This window comes from Cuculus canorus, chromosome 4, assembly GCF_017976375.1.
Source record: "Cuculus canorus isolate bCucCan1 chromosome 4, bCucCan1.pri, whole genome shotgun sequence".
Classification (NCBI taxonomy): domain Eukaryota; kingdom Metazoa; phylum Chordata; class Aves; order Cuculiformes; family Cuculidae; genus Cuculus; species Cuculus canorus.
The window spans coordinates 50,850,897-50,878,387 of record NC_071404.1 but is presented as its reverse complement, the minus strand read 5'-3'; the positions used below and the strand labels follow the sequence as shown (position 1 = coordinate 50,878,387).

General features: G+C 38.4%; 1 protein-coding gene across 15 annotated transcripts in view; it reads right to left on the bottom strand.

Annotated features, from left to right (window-relative positions):
- Window positions 1–27,491, bottom strand: part of PDLIM5 (PDZ and LIM domain 5) — a 128,861-nt gene that overhangs the window by 52,396 nt on the left and 48,974 nt on the right. For 8 of the 15 annotated variants that reach the window (XM_054064570.1, XM_054064574.1, XM_054064575.1 and 5 more), the window contains exons 4-5: window positions 4,874–4,916; window positions 3,148–3,554 (exon numbers count right to left, since the gene is read on the bottom strand). In XM_054064570.1, the coding sequence (XP_053920545.1) occupies window positions 3,148–3,554; window positions 4,874–4,916 (450 nt within the window). Of the gene's footprint in view, window positions 1–544; window positions 562–3,147; window positions 3,555–4,873; window positions 4,917–27,491 lie in introns of all 15 variants that reach the window. The other 7 variants (XM_054064576.1, XM_054064577.1, XM_054064581.1 and 4 more) reach the window with 2 other exon arrangements.

Genomic DNA, 27,491 nt, shown 5'->3' with positions numbered 1-27,491 from the left:
GTGGTGCCAGAGACAAAGGAAAATTCGATGAGAGGCTCTCCCTTAACTCAATCTTGAGGCAAGTGGAGAAAAGCCAAGCCAATAAAACCTCAATTATATTTATTGTTCCTAGCATGCACAAATCACAATTTGTGGATATTACTCTTGTTTTATTGTGTGAATTCGGTATCTAGCCCTTCAATCCATAGTCCTCAAATCATTTTTTGCTTTTATACTGTATTTCACCAGTAACTAGTTGTATTACTACACCAATTAGCCATAGGTGCACCAAGAATTTATCAATACACACAAACACCACACAGATGTTTTGCAGAATTAAAAAAAGCTGCAAAATTTAACACAGTGAAAAGCAAGATCACTTCATGTCCAAAGCAGATAAAACCATCTACTACGCTAAGAATTTGCTAAGAAAAGCTGAAGCTGGTTTGCAAAATTTAAATATAAAACTCTGTAAGAGCTATAATTTTGCAAAACAAGAATACATGCTGGTTATTCCAACAGGAAAAAATGACCATAATTCAACTCCAGTGCTGTTGATACTAACTTTGTCACTGCTGTTATCTGCAAGGGAAAAAAAAAGGTATGTGATGCATTAATACATTCTTTGCTTTTTGAAATAGTATAAGGAGTTTCCAAATCCAAGCTCCGGTAAAGCCACATATCATGTAAGTCACACTTACAATCATCAAGAGAACCTACAAGGGAAAAAATCAGCCCAGCTGAGCTTAACTGAGTGAAGTCTATATACATCTTACCTGTTTTAAGCAGCAGGCACATTTTCATGCAAGAGTTGGCAAGAAGGTCTTGATAAAAGTGTAACTGCACACAGCTGAATACATCCAAATTGCTTTCTTTCTAAGCCAGGACTAAACAAGTGAAACAAAACTTCCTTCCCCTGAAGGAAGGCAAAGAGAATACATCCCGAACGTGGTTTGAGGAGCCAGGAGGCAGTGAGGAAATTGAGCACAGCAAGGTGCATGCCTGAAGAACTGCATTTGCTTGCCAACAAGATAAAAACTGCCGGTTTTGGTTTTTTTTTTTTTTTGAGAAAATGAATAACACAAAGCACAGAAGCAAAATGGAATTCATTTCAGACTGATCAATTATCCCACACTTCAGTATCATTGATTCCATTTTAAAATGGGGAGACCAAGTACCATTGCAGAAATGCAATTTTTCTAAGTAAAACTAAGTAAGTAGTGTAGTGGCAGACAATATAGTCTTTGTTTTCTACTTTAAGACTGCAAGACAGTTAGACAGCCCAAACACACTACTGTAAGAAAGATGGTAAAATGAAGTAGGTTTTCACAGCTTTAAACATTTCCTTGCTTTCCCAAACTAGACCTGCAAGGTTGGTTATGAGACAGGGATTTCTTCACCTCTCAGCTGTGATTCTCTTCAGTCAGTATTATTCATCCCTTAACCAGAAGGCAGGGCATGTATAACAGTGCTCACTCAGACATCCTATCTTGATTGTCAAGTGCTTACTCTAAGTCTGCAGCACTTCCTTCCAGGAGTCTTAATTTTGTTGCTATTGTTCACCTTTTCCATCACTAATTGCTGCTTTTGAGTACACCTTACGCAGTATTTGCCAAAACAGCATTCCTGGAAAGATAGAGACAGTTTGCCAAAATGTATTCAACAAGTCTACCAGCATCGAGCAAGTCCTTGGGAGCTCCCAATTTCATCCCATTCCTGTGCAGTGTGGAATCCTGCCATTAGCTGTTTAAGAAAGGGCTGGAAGTTACCATGACAACAATGTGATAGAAAATACATATGGACTGCATCATATGAGTCCACATACGGAAAATATTTGTACTGCAATATAAAGGGAACAGGTACCTGAGTTTCTTTCCCCTATAAGAAGCTCAATTGAAACTGCAATTTATTCTGTATTTCAGTTGACGTGGATGTTTAGTTGTAGGGTTCTTTATACACTTAAGATACTGAGAGAATATCAGAGGAGAGAGGCACTAGGCCTATTCTTTCAGCTCCTTTCTTCTGAGGAATGGGAAAACTTAACAGCTTTTAGGTTTGAAGCACACGGTTTACGTTCCTAAGATCGAAGACAAACCTACAGTTCTCCTCCTGCCCTCTTTACTACTTAATTCAATCTGTCAGACAGTGCTGCTGGTACTGGAGGCCAACTGGCATGGGACTGCTCACGCCCAGCCTCTTCCTCTCTCCGCAGCACAGCAGCGGCTGGGAACCAGTCCCTGGGGCTCCCAAGCCCTGCCCAGGAATTTCTGGGAGAGTCCCAGGTGGCCGCAGCCAAAAGAGTGCAGCCAAAACAGGGCTGCAAACAGGCCCGAGTCCATAGGATTGCTGCTGTCCTCATTTTTATTTCCTAATTTTTTTTTGCCAGTCTAGATACTACATCAGGTACAGTATAAGGCTTTTATGCAGCTTTACAGTCCCCTAAGTATTTGGTCTCCAATATCCACTTCAACATAAGCAATTATTTGAATATGAAAATGACACCAGTTTTAAATCTGTGATGCTTTTTTAAGGTAAGGATAACATTTACAGTTGAGGTATTTATGTCATAAAACTGCAAAAAATCTGCTCAGCCCTGACAGCTTTCTTGAATACATCTTAAAGTTTCTTGTTTTAAATACTTCTGTGCAATGAAGTAATGTGACATCTGTCACTTTTCCTCCCTTTTGAGATCTTTCTCAGGTGCCGCTGGGGCCACCTTGATCTTTCAAAGCATCTCATTCCCAGACATTGGCAGCACAAACCAACCCTTCTTGACTTCTCCGCACTTTTGAGTGCCTGCTGCTTTCAGTCACTATATCAGGAGTCAAAATACACAGTGAGACACGGACACTGAAATTAAGACCAGGCTTGTTGTAAGGTCCAGAACATATCATGACACAATTCATTGTGTGAAGTAGTTTGTGGTCCTGATTCAATTTAGCTGTGACACTATATAAACTGATACAACGTCACTCCTGAGAAAAATCATTGCTGAAAGTCTGGCTTTGCCCTTCAAAGTATCCCTTTTAAGATACAAGTCCGTCCTCAGAGATTTGCTTCTGAGGATTAAACAACTTCTCCAAGCAGTGTTTTACTTGGCCCTTAAACAAGCCCAGCTTTTTTCCTGTGAGGAAATACCCTCACAGCAAAAAAAAAAATCCCACCTACCCATTTTGCTGTTTACTCTCCCCCTGGTTTTCTCTCAATCCTCGTCGTAGCCCCTCAGCTACATCCTGGGTGCCATCGCCGGCGGAGGCACTCGGGGCGGCATTTTGCACAGCGGGCTGCCGTGGGATATTAACTGCAGGTTTAGCAGCGCTCGGCGCAGGCGATCGCTGCTCAGTGTTAGGCTTGGAGTTAACATGCAGTCCGGGTGCAGCAAACGGGGCTGGGGTGGCAGCCGCCTGGGCTGGGGTGAAGGCGGAGGACGGTGATGGGATGGAGGTGACTTTGGAGGAGGTTACAGCTCCAAACGGTCTCGGTGTCTTATTGCAAGCCACGCTCGCTGTGGCAGTGACTTTGGGTGCAACAGCAGAGGCAATGGGTACAGGCTTAACTACTTCTGTAGGTTCTCCCTATGCAAGATGAAAAACAAAAAAGAAACACACAAAACCACGCCAAAAGCATGCACATTCTTCAGCTGATATTTTTGTTGTGCTCAGGGGAGGTAACCGAGCATGAAACGAAGAAGCACAGAAGCAAGCTTTACTGAGGCTGCAGCCACGGAATGTATGGAAAAAAACCAAGCCATGCATTTTAGGAAAGGGAATGATCCAAGCATGCACAATCAATATGAAATCCCACAATGCTAACTCCTCTCATCATATCCAAAACAGACACTCCACAAATCAAATTCAAAACAAACTGAAGAACTACTCCGTTGCAAAACGCAACAGGTAACTCATGTGGAAATTATCAATTTTTTCTAAAAACCCACATTCCACCTCTCAAATCCAATCAGAGATACACAGTTTCCCCCACACAAATGGCACCTGCGCGTGTACACACACGCTGTATATACTGATCTGTTGATATTGCCTTTAAGAGCCCTGGAGCGCATTTATTAGAGGCTAGTGCCTTGGGACTCGGTGAGCTTTTCCAGCTGCACCCTATCAATGTGCCCCCAATGCTTTCATGTAACCTTGTCAGATGGGACACCTCAGAAAAATGTGATTTTTTTGTTTGTTTCTTTTGGGACGTTTTGTTTTAGTTAGCTTTTTTTCCTGGAAGCAATATTATAACATGATGTTTTCCAGACTGTAGTGTTTCAAATCACTGTCAGCAGAACAATAATATGCTATACGCTATTTAAGCCCACTGTAGAGAATTTTTAATTACAGGTCACTTCTAAGCATTTTCAGATTTGCAAACAGCTTTCTTATCAAACAGAGGAGTTTGAAACTATCGCTTGAGAACATAATATTAGAAGAACTGGAGAACAAGTTATTTCTGAGGGCTTTAACAAAAGTGAGAGGAATTGTTCTCTGAAACTCTAATATTTAGATAAGCTCCTTTGAAATACAAAGGAAGACTTCAGTGCCTACTTTAACCCCAATAAACCTACTACTGTTCCTTTCTTAGGGACAGAGGAAAAACTTCAGCACTATCTTTCTAAAAAAAATTGTTCCAAGAGCTAGAAGAACATTTATTCACACTTTTTTGTGGATCATCATTTGCTAGGTCTCTCAATTTTTTTTTATTTTTTTTTTTTTTTGAGGGTGGAGGGGAAAGGAATCCCTCAGATTCAAATGCTGCAATATTCAATGTAACACAGAGAAATCAAGCAGGTTATAGTGAAAGTGAAGTCTGAATAACAGTGCTTATCAGAAACAGGGTTTAGCAGATAGGTAACAGCGCCACATGCTACATTTCTTTGTTGTGATAAAGAACATACCTTGGGTACATGAATAAGATCAGGTTTTGTTACAGAAGCCACTCTAAAAGAAGAAAAACATACACATAAATGTAGAAAATAAGTTCTTTAAGCGTCTCCCTCTTCCAACTCATGACATCCACCCACAGATAGATAAAAAATTCATTTTGTTTCCTCTAAAGGAAACAAGAAGTATTCAAGTAAAACCTACGACATTGCTGTTAATACAAGGAAAAAGCAACAGCAAACAGGATTAATTAATCTAGAGACAATGTTAGGAACTCTAGCATCTATAACCAAGTACTATTTGATCTGTAAATTCATAGTACCACGTCACCATTTAGGAGACTTCAGTTTCAGTTTGCCTATTTTTTTCCATCCTTTCATAAGAAACTATGCCACGTAACTCAAAACCTCTGGTCAGACAAATTGCATTTTAGAAAGCATATAACCTTTATTCAGGTCTAGAACAACATCTACCTTTCTAAAAGACTTCGCAAGGTAAACAATACAGAAACTTTTAGCACAGTTTTGGTGTCTAAAGTTAAGGTTTATGTCACTTGAATTCCACAGCAGATGGCAAAAGAATTTGTTCCAAAGAGTGGGTGCATTGAAACTGCTGCAGGGTGGTGGGAAAGAACGGAAGTTTGGTAATGGAGAGGATGCAGACGACACAGAATTGACAGATTTTGTTTGGGTTTTTTTCAGATTTGCACATACATGTGTGAAATAATGAAATATATACATATACATTTTGTATAAAACAAAATAAAACCACCAAAAAATGACCACAAAAATCTGGCAGACTAACATTCTGTCTGCAAACACTGCTGCTGATACAATTCAGTCTTTTCTGGCTGTTTTGGTAGAAAAGTGGCTTCCTGCCACATTTCATAACATTTCTGGCCATATTTGGTAGCTGCTCAAAAAAACTGCCACATCTAATGATTCAGGACCCAGCAACCATATCTTGCCTGAAATCACACAACCCTGATTTCAGACAAATCTTCAAAACAGAGTTTTGAAGAACTGAAGCTGGGTTCCCATTTTCCAAAAGATAATTTGCCAGAGAAGGAGAAAGGTTCATTTAATTGGAGATCAACTAGGAGAGGCTTGTACAACTTAATTAAAACACCTCCATAAAATCACCTGTGTAAATCAGCTTTTCTATTTTATATCATGGAAACAAAGAGAGAGAAATTTGAATTAGGCACACAACCCACTTAACAACTCTCTGTCTTCTTATTCTTCTTAACTAATCACATTCATAACGTTTACTGCTTCCATCAAAGCCATTTGGCCCTCAGGGCTCATCAGATTGCAGAAACAACAATCCTGCCGCAGGGTGCAATAGCTAACTTAAAAAAAGGGAGAAAGCTGTAATCCACAGACTATTTTTGGGGCGGAGAGAAAAAAACCCATTGCATGAGAAGACCATCTTCTGTACTTTGCCTTCACCATTTGTGTGTTACTGGCTGACACACATTATGTCCACATCAACAGTTAATACTCAACAGAGACGGTTTTGTCCACACTAAGGAACAAGTCCATTCTCCCCTTTCCCACAGATTGTGCAGCCTATGAGAAGACTGACCTCCAGCCTTTCAAAGCACCGGGGTGCATCATTAATCACTCCTAATTGCACAGTTGTCAATTTGCAGCAAGAAGAAGAAAAAAAAAAACATGCCAACACATAGGGAAACTTTCTTTCTTTTTTAAGACCAGAGTTAGAAGAAAACATACATCTCACTCTGTGTCATAGGATTATAGTTTTTAATAAAGTAGCTTCAAATATTTTGTGTATAATTAAGCTGATCTAACAGTAAAAAGTAGAAAGACATTCATTATTCAAGTCAACTACCATATTTCATGCTTAAGTAAAAAAACCTCTTTACTAATGCTGGATCTTGACGTTTCAGTCTCATAAAAGAAACATACTTAATTTTTTTTGGTTTTATAAAATAACCAAATTTGAGTTGGCAATGGATGAGATTACTCCGCATTCATGAATACAGCACTATGCGAAAGTGATTTCAAACAATTGTTTCCAGATTATATGAAGACATACTGTTCAAAATTCATTTTCAAATGTGTACAAAAAGAAGAAAAGCACCAGGGAAAAATAGGCTTGATAACTGAAATGTTTCCAATGTTCTGGAGTCAGAGAGCATAACATTACTTTATTCCCCACAAACATACTTGAAACAGGGACATAAATTTGTGTTTCCAGACATATTTAAAACAGTTTAACTTGGCCTTGTTGACTTCAGGCCATAATCAGACTAAAATCTGTGATTCATCCCATATTGTATAAAGAAAATGCTCATGCAGCAAACTAAGCCACTAAGATTTGAATGTGAAAAATGCATGTTGGTTAGAGAAGACAATACAAAAGGAAATGGAAATGCACCCTAGAAGCCGAAAAGCAAAACATGCCCAATACATACACTTAAGAAAATAGTTCCTCGCGGGCTATTTCCCTTAGGATTTTGATAGATACCATCAAATTGCAGAGAAAAAAAAAAAAAAACAACTGAAGTGCAGAATCTTCTTAGCTGTTAGCACTCCCTTGCCACCTAGCAATTAAACAAGTTAGAATTTCATGCTGGTTTGGTCATGTTGAATATATGAATAACTGACAATAAAGGCTTTGAAAATAAGATGACACACTTGTCCTCTTACTACTTACTAGACCAGAAGGATGGCTTGAAGCAGGATGTTTTCTGAATTATTTAGAACTAGTAGTTCAGTATATTAGTTTATGCAATATTTTCAATAACATACAAAGCAAAGACATAAAAGCTTGGTATAAATGCTTATTATAAACAAAGCAAACAAAAGACCTTGGCAAATGATTACAGTTTCGAGTTTCTTGCAAACTGTTGTACACAATCATTGTTATAGATAATGAAAACAGAAGCAGCAGCCATCATTTACTGACAGACTAATACTGAAAATAAAAAAACACAACAGTTTTTGCATAGGCTTCTCTAACCAAGTTATTTGTTCTTTCAGAAAAAAGCTATATTTAGGCTATGTACACAGTTCACTTCGACCAAACATGATCAAATTTGCTTTCTAAACATACCACAAGCCATTCCTCTCCAATGAATACTTCTGTGACATTTAATGCAATTCAAAACATTCCAACTTCCAGCACAGCCTTATTAGGAAAATGAATTAGTCTGCTCTTTGTTGTAAGCAACATGCCCAGAAAAAACTACTCATTCTTCAAATTCTCCTTTTATTAATTCCCTTTCCAAATATTTCACTCATTCAACGAAACCCTTCTATAATTACCAATAAGTGGGGAAAAACCTCACTATTAAAGCTACAGTATTTCATGCTTCTGCAATGAGTACAAATTGATACATCACCTCAAATTTCTGACCATCAATGACAACGCTAATTGCAATAATTAGCATTACAGAAATAAATTCAATGCAAAGCAAGCAGGATTTCTTTGTACAAGACTCATATGTCCTGTGTGTGTAACTCCACAACAGACACCCATACACTCAGCCAATAATCCAACCTAAAATCCAAAATATGTTCCAGATTCATCTCTCCTCTGCAATTCATTTAAACTCCCACCCTTCCCAGTCCATCTGCCTCTTAGTAAAGGCACTATATTATACTCAAAACTTAAAAAGCAGATACCAAACTCACTGGAAAAAATCACAAGAAAGTTAACTGCACTTATGAGCCCCTCTGAACACACAATACCAATATTAACATAGGTGCTGTGCTTGGGGGTTTTGTATCTCTGTAACTTAAAGGATTGCTCATAAACTCTAGTGTGAGATGTAACAAGAAGAAGCTGCAAAACCTTCAGTGCTGAAACAAAGCCAAGGGTGGAAGATTTTCCACAAAATTGTATTTGAACTGAACCTTTCTAAAAGGAGGAAGGAAGAAAGGAAGAAATTTTTCCCACCCCTCTCATTTTCAAAACTAATTCCCTTTTCCTAGCTGATCAATCATGATACAGTTTCTGGCAGCAGATACTACATTCCTGAAAAGCCCCTGGTCAGGTCTTCCTTCTGAAAACCTGATCTTTTAGCAGTTTTGCCATTGTAGTCCGTAGTTTTGTCCATTTCCATAATTTCATTTCTAGAAAGCAGTCAGTTGACAGGGCAGGAAGCTAAATGCATTTTCTTTTCATAAATTAGCACACTCGTGAAAAAAGGTGACAGGCAGAAAATGTTTAACATATATAACAAGCCATGACTTTCACTAGGGTTTATCTGAACAAAAACAAATGCAGATGTAATTTAAAGAACAGAAAAATAACCTAATCTAAATATATTTCTTTTTTCCTTAGACCCAAGCCCTTTCTCTGTCACAGATATAACTAATTTCTTACTAATCTTGCCCTGGCTCACAAGAATAGAAAAGCAAAAACATTCTTAAACTTGCTTCTTGTTGCAACTTACACATCATCAAAAATGGTTGCCTTACATACACTAATATAACACACAGCTACGTTTCCCACAGTTTTGTAGAAACACATGCACTGCCACAGGCAACACCAGTCGGTAAAACAGCACTTCAGCAGTCTTGCAAGCACAAGCACATGTGGTATCAACACTGCAAACCTGCACACATCCCAGTGGATGGCAAAGCACAGGTAGCAAAGTTGCCATTAAGTATTACTCAATGAGAACTGGAATCTGTTGCAGTTATTGCAAAAACCAGATTATTTTCTTCTTAAGAAACATGGTAATGCTTTCAAGTCTATCTTCAAGTCATCCTGCTTACTAACATACCAACAGGCTGCTACAGGTGGCTGTCAACATTTCACTTAAGTCATTCTCTCTGCTCTAGTTTATTGTGTTACTTTTCATTTAGTTGAAGATACCAAATTAAGACAAATATGGGCATGTTAATTACAATCAAACAATACAGGTGCTGACCACCTGCTTAGAGAGAGCAAATGGCAACTTCAAACCTGAGATATAAGAGAGATGATGGGATGCTTAGTGGCATTTCAGATACCATACATCTCTAGGAGTCTTGGTACAAACATCTCATTCTGATATATAATTCTTACATTGAAAACACTTTGTTTCTCCTCTTACCCTACAAAACCCTACAAAACCCAGGCTGTAAACTCATGATAATTCGTGATAAACATTAAAATGCAAACAGCATGAGACACTTATCTCAGCATTAACAAAATACTGAATGGAGTTTCTGTGGATGCTCCATTTGCATGTGAAATCTCAGGAAAAGATCTCTTCAGTCAGCTGAACCACTTTGAACATCTTATAACTTTTGGGCTTCCTGCCCTTTGATAAGGTATATTTAATAGAGTGCTGAGAAAATTGGTATTTATTTCTTCACAGAATTATACCTCAAGATAATATTTAATACTTTAATTCATTGTACATAGCCTGTGAATATTAGCTTGTGACTCGCTCCAAGTAGCTTGTACATTTTCAGTAAGTTTGAAGGGGTAGAATTATTGATGCATATGTCAACAATTTACATATCACATATCCCTACATCATGCACTCTCCCAGCACACTAGATTATGATGAAGCATTAGGTTAGGAAAGAACAAGAAAAATTATCTTCTTGCTTTACTGGCTATTTGATAGTTGGCCAAATCAACCATAGGTCCTTGCCCCACCTTAGGTTTAAGTAAAATTTAAGATTTCACCATTATGTGTTAAAATAAAACAGTGCTGAGACTTCAGGAAAGAAACAAACTGCCCTCTGCTTTGGTATTCCTACCCACAAAGGATTAGTTGTTTTCAAGACCTCCCAAAGGCAACCACTGCTCATAGTCTCATTCCTGTGGTCTGTGGCAACACTTCCGAAGGCATTTGTAAAGAGAATTTAAGTGCAGACAGATAATATTTTATTCTATTAAAGCAAAACCAAAAATCTAACAAAAAACTAAGGAAAAATACCATGGAATTTCTCACTTACCTTCTGACTGCCAGAGACTTAAAAACATATTTCTCTCTCCCACGAAGGTGGGAAGGCAGAAGGGTTAGAAGTCTGGAGAGCTCGTGCATATGGCCAGCACCGGACTAGGGGGCCCATATCTGTCCATACCTACCCATGATTGCCTGGTCAGAGCCCAGAAAGGTAAAGCAACTGCAGCACCAAGTATGGCCCGTGCCTTACAATCCTGTATGGAAAGATCACTGCTGATTGTCCTGGAAAAGTTATAGATCAGCCGTTATACAAGTAATAGCCCAATGTGGTTATTCCAATACCAGGAATCCTACCTTGCCACTGCTTGGCTACTCACAAACAACAGGAAAACTAACGGCTGGTACGTAAAACGTCCTTATACATTACCTTCAGTGATGACAGTCATTTCTATCAAGTTACACCTTGTTATAAACTGTTTCTATTCTTTTCTTTAAGCTTTCCTAAAGCTGCCTTGCCAAGTAACAATATCTACATGAAGTAGAGAAGTGAAAATCACAAGACAAATCAACTACATTCAGGCTTTTAATAAAGCAGAATGCATACATTTGATTTTCTTTTGAAGCGCTTATTAGTTACTAATTCTAACACAGCAAGCGACCCTTTAAAAATAGCCACTATAATGAAAAGCATGGGTCTAAATGACTTGCAGATCTAGTCAGCCCCTCAGCCTTACGAAAAACTCTCAACTTCATGCTGGCTTTGGTCTGTCCTCAAATCTAGGTTATAATTTAGGAGATTCTACACCAAACACTTCCCCTCTCCCACCAATGCTTTCCACAGTATATTGACTAATGTTTAAATTACCTCCTTTGTCTAAAACACAGCCCAAGTAACTCGAAAGTACAGTCACATGTATTTTAACTGGAATTCATGAAAAACAGCTTCCCAATCCCCAAGATATCCTTATTTGGGAACATTTTTTTCCCCCCCAAAAAAGTGTTTGCTTGGGAATGAGTGCATATATATTATTATTTTTTTTCTCTCAAATGAAGATTCTGGCAATTTAGAGAGCCATTAGATCATTATATTTTATTTCTTATGGAAGCTAGGCACATTTCTCCTCTATAAAGCAGCTCGCTCATCCATGGCTTCAAGAGAAACTGAGAGACGTGTAGCAGAAGCAGAGTTAACTGAATGAGGCAAAAACTGTTTCCAACATGTCTGGCAGCAGTAACACAGAACAGCCACATCCTTCACTACGTCACCAAGCATGGGAAGCGGTGTCACCCACCCAGATGCCAGAAGCACTGCCCAGGCTTCTTTGGCCAAATCCTAGCTGCTTCCTCACATCTCCTGCTTCTTACTGACTTCTGATGATACTGGAACAATATGAGTAATCTAATACTACAACTTCTGAATTTTCATCTGTGGTGCTCAGAGTTATACACTGTCTCAACAACGTGGTCATGCAGAGAGCCTGCTGCAACTGCATGGCTGTCACAAAAATCACTGAGCCCGGGGCTGGTCCAGAAAAGCCGAGGACATGACTACGGATTTAACTCTTTCCAATTAAGGTCAAGAATACCACTAAGCATTTGTCTGACTCCTGAGGATGACCTACCACTAAACAAGCAAATTTTCTTTCCCATCCAGCCTCTCAGGCTCCTCTTTCCTCCTTCCTATGACACCTCAGCAGTGAGATATGAATAACCACCTTTGAGGTTCATGAGCTGAGGGCCTGGTTGGCAAGCTCCCACAACTACAACCTCACGCCTTTCCACTGCTGGGACACTGCAGCCATAACGCACCTGCACCAGTCTTCATTGCAGCAGTCTTCATTGCAGCATTGTGTTTAAAGGGGCTACCCTGGCTGTCCCCAAAGGGGCCACCAACACAGGTGGTGGTGTTGGCTGTGGACAGCAGAGCTGAAACACTACAAACCACGTTACAGAATTATTAAGGGATCAATCGAATGAACACGCACTTGCCAGAAGTTAACTCTTCCCCTATAGCTTCTCACTTTTGGTGCGCTTTATAATTTCCGTGTATTGTTTTGTTTATATATTTAAAGTTACTGGCTTAGCAACATGTATTCCAGATCTAACATGTTGAGAAACGCTATTTAGGTCTTGACATGCCTGTAAACTATAGCTTCAGATACCCAACAACTTCAATTTGAAAGAAGTCTTATAAGGAAACCTCCAATTATTGCATCTAGAAGATCTCAAGTTAGCCTGGCCTACGGGTCTCACCACACCTTTAAAAGAAACAGAAGTTAAAGAACAACTGTCAAAGTACGAGCTGTAGCTGGAAATTATTTTGTTTACTGCAAAAGCTAAGCAAGAAAGATCAAAAAGCAGTAGTGATCTCAAATAGTTAATTCCTGTAGTCAATAAACTGGCCGTGGAACCAATTATACTGGAAACTCCAACATCGACTAAGTAAAGCTGCATAAAGCAGAATGCCATATTTTTTCTGGTTTTGCAATAACCATGAAAGAAGAGAAAATTAATAAACCCATCTAACTCGGACTGATCCAGTTAACTACAATTTTGCCTTCCCACGGTCTAGCTTTAGAAAAAGTAGCTTTTACCCTTCTCAGCTAAAAATGATTGGGGGAAAATATTCACAACACACTCACAGCATATGAAGCAATTAACTGCTTTTGTGGGCAACTAATCACTGATGCAAAACACATGCAAAACATCTGACAGTCCCAAAACCTGTTGAGATTTTCCACAATGCTGCAAACATTACTTCAGCTATAAGGCAAGACAAAAGTAATTGAGCAGTGTTTGACAGGCACAGTATGTGTTTTTATTGCCTCATGCGGTTTTGTGGTTCTGTGCCACAGACATGACTTTCTACTGACAATACCCTGGAATTTTTCAAAGGCAGTAATTTTTAAAAAACTAGGCACCCTCCCCCCAAACAGTGCAGCTGTGGAATTTGCCTATTAGTAAACACTCAACTCTGCAGCCACCACTCATCTTTCTATTTGGTGGTGTAACAGACCCGTATCTAGTTAAGCTTGCAGTGGTGGCTCTTGCACGTATCTTTGTTTTGGACTTCTAGAAAAACCTGTATAGCCAAAAACCTGCTTGCTTTTCCCAGTATTACCAAAAATCCCATTTTTCTTATGCTGTTAACGTTTTCATGATACTACCACTATCCTTCAGGAAACATTTCTTTTGTAAACAGCCAATCATTCATTAATTCTCATTACACTCTTTCCTAAAGGAAGGTAGTAAGAGTCCTATCGATGAGTCAGGACACTGCAATTTTGATTCTCAACAGCTGAAAGATAATCTTGCATGGCAAAGGACAGGTTTTATTTAAACAGCGTCTCATTTTTTCCTGTGGGCTGATGCTTAGGAACAGTTTATCTAACAACAGTGGTCAGCTCACATATTTACCTTGGGTTTTTTTTCCTATCCTTTACATGCCACACTCATAGGGGTGCAGAAGTTACTGTCTGTAATACAGAAACTAAACAGTTACCTGCGTAGGTACTAAACACACACTATTTAGCCAGTTCAAGCTAACCTGAACTATTTTCAGCACATGAAGGGCACAGCCCATTCTTAAACCATGTAAGCTTCTTTTAATCCATTTAGAGACAACTGTCCCTTGACAGATCATCACGTACCCTTTTATAATTAAAAAATGCTTGCAAGTTAGCATCATAAACTGTGCACGTCAGAGATGTGCTTTTCAAATGAAAGCAACAGGTGCAGAGCATATTCTGTATTTGAAAAACAGAAGTGTAAATAGAGACAAGTAACATCACTTGTGGCACCCAAACAATGAGATAATGAATGTTTATGAAGGAAAAAATGACACGGATTACACAGTGGACTGAGGCATGGTAGACTTGGGCATCATTGGGTCTTGTAAGCTGCCTGTACATTATGAGATTTGGAGCTGTAGAGAACCCACAGTAGAGTGAACACAGTGAAAATTATTCTTTTCCTATTCTTAACACTGGGATAACAAGAGCTATATTAAATCAATTCTCAAGATAAGATTTTGAAGAAATGCAACTAACTGTGTCACACAATCCAGATATACCAAATATAACGCCCCATATTTTCTGAAAAAAGGGGAACAAAAGTTTCATACTCAAATATATTCACACACTATTCAGGTACAGAAGAACTGTATTCTAAGAAAAGTTCCAACTTTCCAAAATGCAAGGTTTTCCATTTATCTAGACTTGGCCAAGAGAGCAGGAAGCACCACTACTCACGCATGACTGCCAAATCCCAATGCTACTTCAGGTTCCGGGAAGCAAACCAACAGTGCTTTAGAAACTTTTTGATCAGAAAACTTTTGGACTTGTGTCAAACAGCTATTATTCAAGATCACTGTCTTTCTGGAAGTCTCATTAAACTACTGAATTCAATGACATTTGACTTAACACTAGCAATGGAGACTTAAGATTAGCAGCACAAAAGTTTTGCCTAACATTTGCAGAGAATCATCATTTTCTTGACTTTCTGGTATCTTTCTACTAGCACTTTTCTCCCCATAACTACTATGGGGCAGAGGGTGGGGCAGAGGCAGGGCGGAATATTACTCAGAGTGTCCCAAAGTGCTACAAACAGTATAGTCATGCCAACATCCAGAAATCTTTAATCAAGCTGTTTGTAAATTGGTAACAGAGTCAAAAACCAAACCTATGCTCCTTGGGAAGTTGCGGTGCACACAAAGCACACCATTCTCCTACAGCACAGCTCCTCAGGCAGAATCTTCAGCTTCCCCTGTATTTCCTAATTTGAGATCTTGACATCTTTGCTCTTGGTCTCCTTTTTGTGACATAGCTTTCAGCAGCTGAATCAGAGGCTGCTGAAGGCTTCCTCTAATTAAAAAAAATCCAAGTGGAAAACAAGGCACAAATAGCATGATGACAACAAGGATGACGAGACTGGTTTCCACCATGATGAAAGAAGTTCTTCATCTTTAAGTTCTAGTCCTCAAACACTCACTGGCACAAAACATGCCTCAGCAACAGGCACAGAATGATATTAGCTGTTACTACCAACAATTTTTACAGCTTTGCACTGGCATAACCAGATGAGGTTAGAGCACCTCTAGGATTCTTGCCTCCATTTTGCTAACATTTTGATAAAGCATAATGATTAAGCCACCTTCCATTTTCTCCCATTTATCTTTCATTAATCTCATTAAGAGCATTTTAATGCTTTTAAATTGAAGTAGAATACAAAAGAAATACCCTGGCTATATAAATAAATGTAAATTAAGCAATTTGTAGGAAAACACACAAGGAAAGTCATCAACTAATCCACCTCTGTTGTCTCAATGGTGACAAAGTTGTCCTTCACATAGGCAGTAACATCACACATTTCTTAAAAAAAATATACCACCCAAGACACTCAAAAGATTTTGTTAATAGGAGCTAAGTCTCTCAACCTTGGATTCAAGCACTTGGGGAGATCATCCTCACACCACATAAAATACTGTACTGTTACTGGATTAAGCTGCCGGTTCATACAACTTAAAAGGTCTCATTTTTTTCAGTCAATCAAACATGGTAACACTTTCCGACTGCCCATATGGGCCAGGCTTGCTCTAACTCAATGACTATAGCTAGCATAAAAATAGCGAGCAAAATTTGATAAGCAATTTATTACCCGCTAAGAAAGGAGCAATATTTCTGAGAAAAAAAAATATATATGCCATACCTAAATCTATCATTATCTCTTTTAACAAATGCCTCACAGTGCCTAGATTACGGACTCCACTAAAAAAGGGCCAGAGAGTTGTCCTATGCACACAACTTAGGGTGACATATCTAAGTGTCCTTCCCTTCAACATTTGCACCTACTCTCTTGTAAACTAGCTCAAGATTTGGCCAGACATTCCTTTTCCCCCTTAGAGTAATAAGCAGCCAAACACAGTATACCAAGAAGAGTCATCAAGCTGAAGTACATGATTATGTATGTCCGTAACAGCACTGTGCACTTTGCAAATACAGCTAAAGCCTGGGAGGAGGTAACTCTGCAACCCATTAGACACCATACACACAAACAGTATACAACTTTGTAACAGTAATGTTTGTTTTCAAACACCAAAGCAAAGATCCTCAGGGCAAGATACTGTTTGCTGTGTAAGAATGGGGTTGGATTATTGTTTTTAAAACAACTGTGAGTCTGCTTATACCTTTCACTCCCTTGATAGACTATTATCAAGGACTGATTTCCTCAAATCATTCTCTGTATCTTCAAAAAAACCATACACATATACCCATGAGTAATAACTGGACCAGAAATAGATGTATTCTAGGGCATGGAGGAGTTTTAACAGCTGCATTGTTCTAATGCAGCTGTTCACAATTATTGGCATGCATTGTAATGCACTTCTGATTACCACGTATTTAATCTATATATAAATGCATTATTTTGCCACTCAAAAGTTTGGCATCTAGATGGCATCTGCAAGGCTTCAAAACTATGGTCTATCTGTACTGTCCCAGCTGGCTATTTCAAAGTGTGCCAACAGAATTAAAATGTCACTAAAGATCACGCCACTCTGAGGTATCTGTGTTATTCTAAGAAGTGAAGATAGACTGTGGCCAACTTCACATTGTTTCCTTAAATATTTCACTTAATGACTATGGACATGGCTTAAAATAAATGTGCAAGGTCAATGGCAACAAAATTTATAGGCTAACTAACAAGCCCTTGAAATTTCAAAAAGGTATTGATGCGTTACATGGGTCATACCAGGAAGGTGCAGAAAAGTTTCACCTCAGATTGTGAATCACCACCAGTCACATAGGAGAACCTACACACTCTTTCAGAGGCATTAGGAAGAAAATCTGCTATTTAAGAATGCAGTTGTAACAATTAAATTATTTACCTGAAATACAAGAGCTTTGAAAGCATTAACTGCAGAAAATATTTGTTACAAACAGTTACATGCTAATTCAACCGTGCAAATTATTGTTAAATGGATGCCGTTTTAGTAAGATACTTCCCTGATAAGCCACAGTGAGGAATGCAATGCCACAGTCTACTACTTGAAGGCATTTTGTAGGGGGGGAAACAAAAAAGTCATGGGTCTCAGCTGCTTCTTACAACAGTTTTTAGGCATGCATTTGACTTGGAGCTAGGAAATACATGATGTGAACATTGGTCTCCGCACCGTAAATTGTGCTTCTTGGGTGATCTCTTTGGACAAAGATGACAAGCTCAGCTGTCCAGACATCTTTTCTTAATAATGCAGTTATGTTAAGCAGACAGGGGCTAAATATTATTTTTCTTGGACTAACTGCTATCTCCATCAGGAAACATCCACAAACAAGGAGAAAAAATATTTCATTGACCTGTAGAAGGCTTAAGATTTCTACAGTCTCACGCAAAAATGAGAAATCATTTCTTCACAGTCCTGAAAATTGTTCTGCAGAGTTAAACAAAGCTCGGGTTGTGTACCACGGTTTGGAAACCAACAAAATAGTGCTGGCCACTGTCCAGTCTCCATGCATGATATCCCATGCTTGTCTTCACTCCAGCAGCTACATGCATAAAAGCCTGCTTTCTTGACAGCTCTCACCAGAGCTGGTCCTTGCCTACCCAAGCATTTCCTCCAGGCTTGACCAGCCTCAGAGGTGCAGGAGTATGAAATGATTGAGCTCCCTAAGAGCTCCCTAAGAGCTCCCTAATCCCACACTGTAAGACATCCACCATCACAGAAATCCGATCACCTTCTGGGTTTTGACCATTTCTTCCAGTTTTTCCTTTTGCCTCTCCACCTGACCATTAGTAATCTATAGTGACCTAAAGCAGGGAATAGTATTGGACCATTAATGATGTATGTTGTATCTTAATTTCCACATTTTTACCTAAATGTGTAGTAGCGGAAGTCTGACACATCCTCTATAGGAAAAGTAATATAAAAACAAAACAACCTCCCCAAATAAACAAACACAAAAAAACCCCACTCAGGCTGACAGACAGACATAAAAGGAAAAATGCTGAAAACGTCAGGAAGTAACTTAATGATTTGGTGACTCATCATGAGATGAGTCTTCCCTGGTGTTAAAAAAAAAAAAAAACACAAAACCAAACAACAGTAACATGATGCATCACGAGAAGGATTAGATGAATTCTTAGCATTTTTAAAGAATAAAATCACTTGGGTGAATTTCACAATGAATAGGGTTGCGAAGAGTAAATATGTAATGTTTGCAATGACTCCAGCTCACCATCATACCTCCTTTTGGCCTCACCCACAGTGTGCAGCTACTCATGATATCTCATTTTAACAAGGAGACACACTGTAGTGATAATGTATTGGAAAAAGAGGGGAAAAACCTACCTCAGCCAAAAAAAATATCCATGATCAAAATTGAAGGTATGGCTTTCAAATAAAAATTTGCCATAAAATTACATCCTCAGACAAAGCCACATAGCAAGCCACAATCTTCTCTATCTCCCTTTTGCAAAGAAAGAGGAGGAAAACAAAAGGAATAGTTTCACAGTGCTCTTTATTTGGATCCTGATCAAAGATGTGCTGCATCTGGTAATTACTGACTTACTTACTGGCTTTCTCCAGAAAAGCTGCAAAATGCCTCAGGCTCCGTTATCTTTGACAGCAGATAAAGACCTACTCATTAAACAAAGAGCCCTTTTTTCTCCACATCAAGAGAAATTCAAAACTTTAAAACTGTATTTTATCCCAAAATGCATTTGTTATTTCAAGTATAAAAATAAACAAATATGTACAAGTTAGGAATCCAACCTTCCTACTGAGGTAAACCTGCCAGATTATAATGATTACACAAAATGTAGGTCTGATTTCTCTCACCTTACCTCCACCACCACCTTTGAAAGTATCAACAATAGCATGATATTTATATATTATTAATTTCAGCACTGACATACTACCGCCACTCACCTCTATGCACTCTGCATAACAGAATCTACAAGCGGCATTTGGTCTTTTCTTGCAACAACTGCATTGTGTGTCACTAAATACTTAACAGCTAAGGTAATTTTATTTAAAAAAAAAAGTGACCCATAGATTTTATTCACTAGTTTAAAATATTATTTCTGAAATTTATTTGGATCCTAAAGAAACCTCAACCATAGCGGCTTTTCACACAGGTGGCTAGGAAGTGCAGGAAGCAATTTGCACTGATATGAGATATCTAAGTCTCTTCTCCCCAGTCTTATTTCCTGTCAAAATACCTTCTGCATGATAACTGAGATTTAATATTCATTTTTTTCTGATTTTTTTTTAAATGACCCTATTGTTTACCTGTGTTGTTCTGAAACTTGATTTTGTCCCAAGTTCCATGTAAGCCCAAGACATCCCTTCACAGCACTGGGCTACCTTAGTCTAGCAGCTCTGCCATGAGGGGAACTTCAGTCTGCCCTTGCTCCAACTTGTTCAAATCACACTAGGAGCTTTCTGCTCCAGGAAAGTTCCCTTTAGCCAAGTGCAATAGACACAAAGATCCCACAACCATACTCTCTTTATAATTTAGTTACTGAACTTTGCTCCTGCGTAGGCAGCTCCAAGAGATGCAACACAAAAACATTACTCCCTTTATTCACTTAACTATCACATTAACAGGGTGGCCTCTTATGGGTTAACAAGATTCTGTGGAAAACTACTGATTTGTCAACCTATCATCTTCCTTCCAAAAACTGGAACAGAGATAACTGGCAACTCTTCTGGCCAGAAGACTACAAGATCACTTACGACAACAGGCACGCTTATAAATTCCAGTACTTGAGAGGCCTTGAATGGAAAATATTACACATTTTTGTACTTGTAAAACCTGTTATACATTATAGTTAGCACTGTATGTATATTTTAGTGTCTCCATGCATCAGTGAAACTTACAGGTTGTTCATGTAGAGTGCCGTTGCACGTAAAGGAAAAATAATCTGTTAGTAACCGAGAAGCATTAGTTATCTCTGAAGTCACCGTTCTCATTAAAACTTTGGCTTCCTAAACTCTGCAATACATTTTAAGAATGCATTCTACATTCCATTTTTCACAAAGAAGCTTAGTAGTTAGAAAGAATATATGGCAATAGACTAACTATCCTGGGTGTGGCCATCTTCCCTCCAAAACACACTCAGAGTTAGAAGTCCCCTCTGCCATAATTCATTCCCTTCTGCCAAGATGTTCTCGCTTTCACAGCAGCAACCAGTCATAGCTTAATTGCAAGCAAACTAGTAAAAAAAAAAGCAACCCCCTCAAAACAATTGCCACTTGGAAAACCCATTTAGTTTTCCAGTGAAAAGTTTGTTCCAAACACAAAGAAACATCAAACACCAGCCTCGAAATAGTCTCATCTGCTGACAAAAATTCTCTATGAAGTTTATGTGTCTCTCGGATAACGTCTTCCAAGTCTCACCATTTTTTGTTTGGAAGATCTCTTTCTCAGGCACAGCCACATAAAAGTAACTTCTAAAATTGTCAAGGGTTTTAGTTTGTTTTAGGGTTTTGTTTGAAGTAATGTTTTAATTGTATCTTGGTAAGAATTAGAAATATTAGAAAATTAAAGCTCGCCAAATGTGTGGAGAAAAATACTCAGCAGCCATTTTAAGCTTAAAAGTTGTAAGGCTTTAAGAGGAATATCGACTATCCCAAAATAGGAAAGCATATAAATCTGTTATGAATTTAAATGTAAGAGACTGAAATAATTTGCAAATTTCATTTTAACAGACTGCACTCAGCTTAAGAGTCCACAAGAATACTGGAAAAAAGCTAAAGCCTAAACGTGTGCCAATGTTTTACCAAGCAAGCACCACTTCGTTACTATCATGTTCAATTAAGCCTGAACTGAAAAACAATCATTTACTCAGTTTATGAGAGAAGTAGATGTCATTCAGTAAAAATCAATCAATCAATCCAGGTTCAATTCTGCTTCAAGCAGGTACAGCTCCCCCACTGAAGCAACAAGAGTTCTGTTTTGAGCATCTAAAGCAAATGAGCAAACGCGTCCACTTTTTAAGTGGGCAAATTACTACCCAAAGCATCCTTGAAATACTTGCAATAACCTTTTTTTCATCCCTACACGTTTATTGCTACTGGTTTTGTTTTAAAATTCTCATGGATACAAAACAAAGGCAATCTCTGTCACCTTGTATTTTTGCAGAAGAGATGGTCCTTCCGAGATATGAGGCAACACTAACATCTCTATGCTGAGGATGTCTCACATAATTTTCACTTTTTTCCACCCCACGTTTGCTACTTCTTTTTATTCTTCTGCTAAAAGTTAGTCTTTCTTTAAAAGCTTCGTCATTCTTCGAAATATAATATTCTTTCTGAAAATTATTTCACTCCTGCTCTCCTCCCTTGCTCTCATCTTTATAATCTATATCTAGATGCTCACCACTCCCACTTCGCAGAATTCCCCAAAACTGGCAACATTAAATACTTCTCTTGTACTGATCAGTTATCTCAGTGGTAAGGAGAGCAAGTATCTGATATCTAAGGCAGCAGCTGGCGGTGTCAGGTCATGTCTCAGACAGCATACGATTGTGGATCAAACACAAAACAAATGCAGTAGGTTAAAAGGGCAGCTCAAAATGTTTATGAAGTTGAGGCAGGGTCTCTCAAAACTCCTTACTCATCACAGGAAGGAAGGGAAATCTTTGTTTCCAAGCACTTTTTGAGCAGAGGCTCAAACACAGAAGGGCTCCACAAGTGCCAGAAGATCAGAACGAAAGCATATCCTCTGGGGCTTTGCCCTATCTTGGAATCAAAGTTCTTTCAAGACCAGAAATTGCTCTATCTCAATGAATGGAAGAATCTACTCACAAGCAACTGCAAAGACAAAGTAGATTTATTTTTTTTTCTGGGGGCAGAATAATTACTTAGCTGTAAATGAACTGAAGTGTCAGGCGAATCCTCAAGACTTCCTATCTCAAGTCTCAAACCACAAAGCAAAGGCTCAGGCCTGGTTTAGACCCTGCTGGAAGCAGAAAAGGTGCATAGAAGTGGATAAAGAAAATTGACAGTTTTTTACTGCATAACTCTTTGTGCATTAGGTGAAAGCAGTGATACACTGTACACAAATCTGCAGGAAAGTGCAATTAAAATAAAACCAACAACAACATGAGAAAATACTTTCCATCTGCACAGAGCACAAATATCTTGATGTTGTCAGCCTGTCTGGGACAAGAGTCATGGTGACAGATATATGAAACAAAACCCATAAGACCCCAATTTAATTATTAGTTACGAGTGTTTATGATAATCAAAGCCACATCTCTTGTGTAAGCACGCAAGTTTTCACCATGCAGGGGTTACAAAGGCATGGTTTACTTCTCACACTCACCCTCCCTTCATCTGCTGAATCATCAGATACCAGCCACAACGGGTCTGGATACCAGATTAACAGGTTCACTCATCCAATACACTCCTCTAAGGCAAAGTCATCCCTACAGTTTTTCAATTCTTTTATTATTTTTCAGGCTCAGTGCTCAGACCAGAATACATGCACTGAAACACATCTCATTCAGTGTCAGACCAAAACATGTCCCATTGGAAACCATGAGGCAGTGGTGGGGATGTAAAAATCAATATATACATAGCTTTTTGGAATTCAACCACTAGGCAAAGCTGGATTTTACTTCTAATACTGAACAAACAGCAGCATTAAAAGATGGAATTCTCAGGTCTATTTTACAGGGCAATGAAACTGTACAGTGTGTTTTGCACCAGAGCATCCTGGAGCACACCTTTCTCTCCATTTCATTTTCTTGTAGGAAACTTCTTTTCACAAAGTGAAACTTGTGCACTCTCCAAAACCTGAAGAGTATTTAACCAGTTTGAAGCATATTTATATCATCGCCAAACTGTAAAAATAAATACAACAACCAATATTTGCCTACAAGTTCTTAGCAACAAGAAAATACTTAGGGAGGAACACTGACACTTCATTTCACAAGGACCTAAACCAAAACAATGGGTAATCATTGTCCTGATAATTTATTTTAGTTCATGTCTTCTATTGAAGTCCTTGGAGCCTCAATAGCTATCAACGAAGATCAGACATGACTGCGTGAAGGGCAGGTAAATGTCATCTGCATAAGGGGAAACTTCTGGTCTTAGGAAGTAAAACATTAAAACCAAACCAAGTCTGCTGTAAATCCAGAAATAGAACTAAAAATCATGAATTCAAAACCTACGCTTAACTACTAAATCAGTTCTAACAAATTAAATAACACATGAAACATCAAGATCACAAATAGAAACATTTTGCAAGTACTGACATATCTTAAAAAAAAGCTGTACTTAGCTGCTGCATACAGTAAACAAAAAAACCCCTCCATTTTGCTACATGATGCTGCAGTGCTTATGGAATATTAGTGACTGTCACTGTGAATACCACAGAAATCTAGTAGAAAATACAGACATGAAAGCCAGAATTCCATCAAAGGCCTCCTGGAAGATGACTTCAAAAGAAACAAAATATAACATCATCCTAAGAATAAGACATTTCTGACAGCCTGCTGTAACTTATTAAAGAAAAAATACCCTATGCTCTCCACTAAGTATTATTTATAAATGGGAGGAAAACAGCTAACTAAAAGAACTTCCCGAAATACAGCTATGAACCTTTTCCTCAGAATAACTAAAAAGCAGGATTTAACTAGAAAAATCCCACTAAGAGTAAAAAACATTGCCTATTAGCCATCAAAATATGAACTATTCAATGGCTCAATTTCTGCCTTTTTCTGGGGGGAAAAAAACAATTGCAACAAAAACCCCAAACCAAAACTCCCCTCTGAAAGCCCCCATTATATGTGTGAGGAGAAGAGATAAGGAAAAATAAAAATTGTACAGAGCAAGCTTCCACAGCTGCTTCAGGTCTGGAAAATGGTGGTGCAGCTCCAAGCACCTGGGATATAATAAACTACAGAAAGGCTGGTTTGGTATTTCATCATCAGCTGAGAGCAAAAACACTTTCCCCTCATGCAGGAAGCTGGCACTTCTACCTATTAAACAGAAGCTGTATTGCACATCACATAGATATTAATAGTCAGCAAAATTAACTCCTTTGGTTTATAAGAGATTTTTTTTTAGACTCCCATAAGGAAGATTAGCTTAGTTTTGTTTCTGCACTCCTAAAATACATATATTTGAATTTATCTCCAAAATATTCATCTATTACTTAGAAGCATCTATGCTATTAAAGATCCCTTACAAAGAGTTGCACCTTTTCAGACTGGGGATGTTTGAACAGGTATTGCATGTTCTGCTTCCACCCTTCAATATCAATGAAAAGGCTTTTCAGCACAGGGAATGTAAATCAACTTAAAAAGACAAGCAAAACTAACTTGAGGAGTTTGCAGCCTGCAGATTTCTGTTATGCAATGGTCAGACTCTTAGTAACACTAGCTACCACTGCAATCAATCTAGATATACTTTCTGTATTAAATTTCAGCTTGCAAATGTTCGTTCTTGATTATAGTAAGAGTATATAAATCAAACGACATCCACTAGGCGATTCCCTGCTGCCCAGAAAGGTACTCCCTTCAACTCAGCTTTTTTGAATTCCGAAAGACAGGGGAAAGCTATTAGCATTGCAGAAAGTTATTCTAAACCACAAGCAGAAGATTATCCCTAATTTGTCTTTTACCCACTAGGCAGAGCACTGTAAACTGCATATGGTCCTCACAACAAGGTCCTCACCTTGCATATGGAGGCATGCTGGCTATCCAGCACATGCCGAAGTCAAGTAAGATGCTCTAAATTCCAGTTATTTCCTACCGAAGTACAACATTTCAAATAAAATGTATTTGAATAAATCACTGCTGTTTGCTCCTGTATTCACAGACACAATCAATCATGTCAGATCTTAGCTGGAGCACAGATTAGTTTAATTTAGCTTTACAATACAGTGAAAGTAGGCTTCTAAGGTACTGTGCATCTAAACATCAAATCAAAACAATTAACTTTCTAATAATCTGCTTGTGTAAAACCACTTATGAAACTCTTATAAAATTTTATGCTGTATATTTTTTGTTTTAGCAATTGAGTCTTGGTTCTAAAAAAAAAAAAAGTCTCATATCGTTGTACCTCAGAGTAGTTTAATCCCTGTAGTGGAACTACAATGGAAGGCAATTGTTTTCATATCTCTCTTAAATATAGGAATTAAAGAATATAATCCATACAATAACCACATGTAATAAACATTTACTGGTTGGCTAGTCTCAATATAACTGAAAGATATGCATGGATTCAGACCTTACAGCAAACATCTTTAGAGTCAGCAAAACCTCTTACATCACTTTTTAAAAGAAGTCTTTACTTCCCTATCTGAAAATAAACAATTAAAAAACAACAGCAACAAATTAAGAGACAAATTTCAGAATTAGATCTTCCCTGTTTTTTAGATGTCTGTGCTATGCAACAACTTGGACAAAGCAAAGGCATTTCCCACTGGTTAAGGAAAAAGAATCAAGATGACTGGTTAAGGGCCTGTAGTTACCACTTGGTCTACTGCCAACAGGAGGGAACTTCTGGGATCCAACACTTTCTCCTTCCATTTTCAGTGAGGGTCTCTCGGATTACACAAGACTTGCAAACCTCCTCCCACAAGCACTCACTACCCTTCAGAAACAGTGATGCCCTTACTCATTTCCCACCCAGCTGCTTATAAGGTTTTGCTGAATACAAGAGCTAAGCCTATCCTCCCAAGCAGCCTCTCTGTTAACCAACCCCTATTCCATCAAGGACTTGGACTATCAAGGTAGGAATCCTGAAAATTTATCCCAAATTGAACTTAAGAGGCTGCCTGCTTGTGAGAGGCAATTACTTATTTTCATACCAATTAATATCCTCCTAATCTGACTGTTCTCTGATTCAACCCACCATGATACAGTATCCAGACCAAACCCCAAAAACATAATGGTAAATTTGCTGCAATAGCTGAAAAAAAAAGGCGGCACTTTGCATTTCGCTGGGGGGCAAGCAAACTAAAAATTAAAAAAAACAACCCACTCACATTATGTGTTTCCTCATTAACCCTTACTGAATTTAACGTTTAAATCCAGCACTGCTCCTTTGCTTCATTATCTCTGCCTTTTTTTTTCCTGTGGTGGTATTAATAATATGAGGGATGAGAGCATCGGAGATGGAAATTTAACTGAAATTAAAGTTTAAAAAGTCTAAAAGCTGAAGGAAACATTTTTTGATGTTCCTAGTTTTTGATGTTCCATTTTGATAGTTCATCATCCACTATCTACACTTACTACTATATTTATATTCCTATGCTACATACTGTATCAACCTCAAGAAACTGAATGGCTTTTATTTATCCTGATCTTTTGCAACTCTACAGATCCCCAGGAAGGCTCTACAGTACACAGCGTGGGGAAGACTGCTATTGCTCTAACTAGCCCTTCACTCCCACTACCTTGGCAGACGGGTAAAAGTCAATGAACTCCATTCATACCCTGCAACCTTCCATTTTCATGCCAGCAACTCTCCTTTGAACTTCAAGACAAGTCTTTAGATTGTCAGGTTCACTTAGCTGCAGCATGTTTTGTGGTTCACCTAATTGCTAGCTGACATGCAGGAAAGTGCCATCTGCAACAAAAGAATATGAATTCCAGCGGAAGCAAGAGCTGTACCCTTCCGTTTATTCACTTTGTAGGCAGGCTTTACAAAAGGATGGCTTAGCTAGCAAAACCTGTCCAGCTGCTAAATCAGAAGCAAAAGCTTTCCACCTTGCCTCCAATAAAAATAAGTGCATATACTT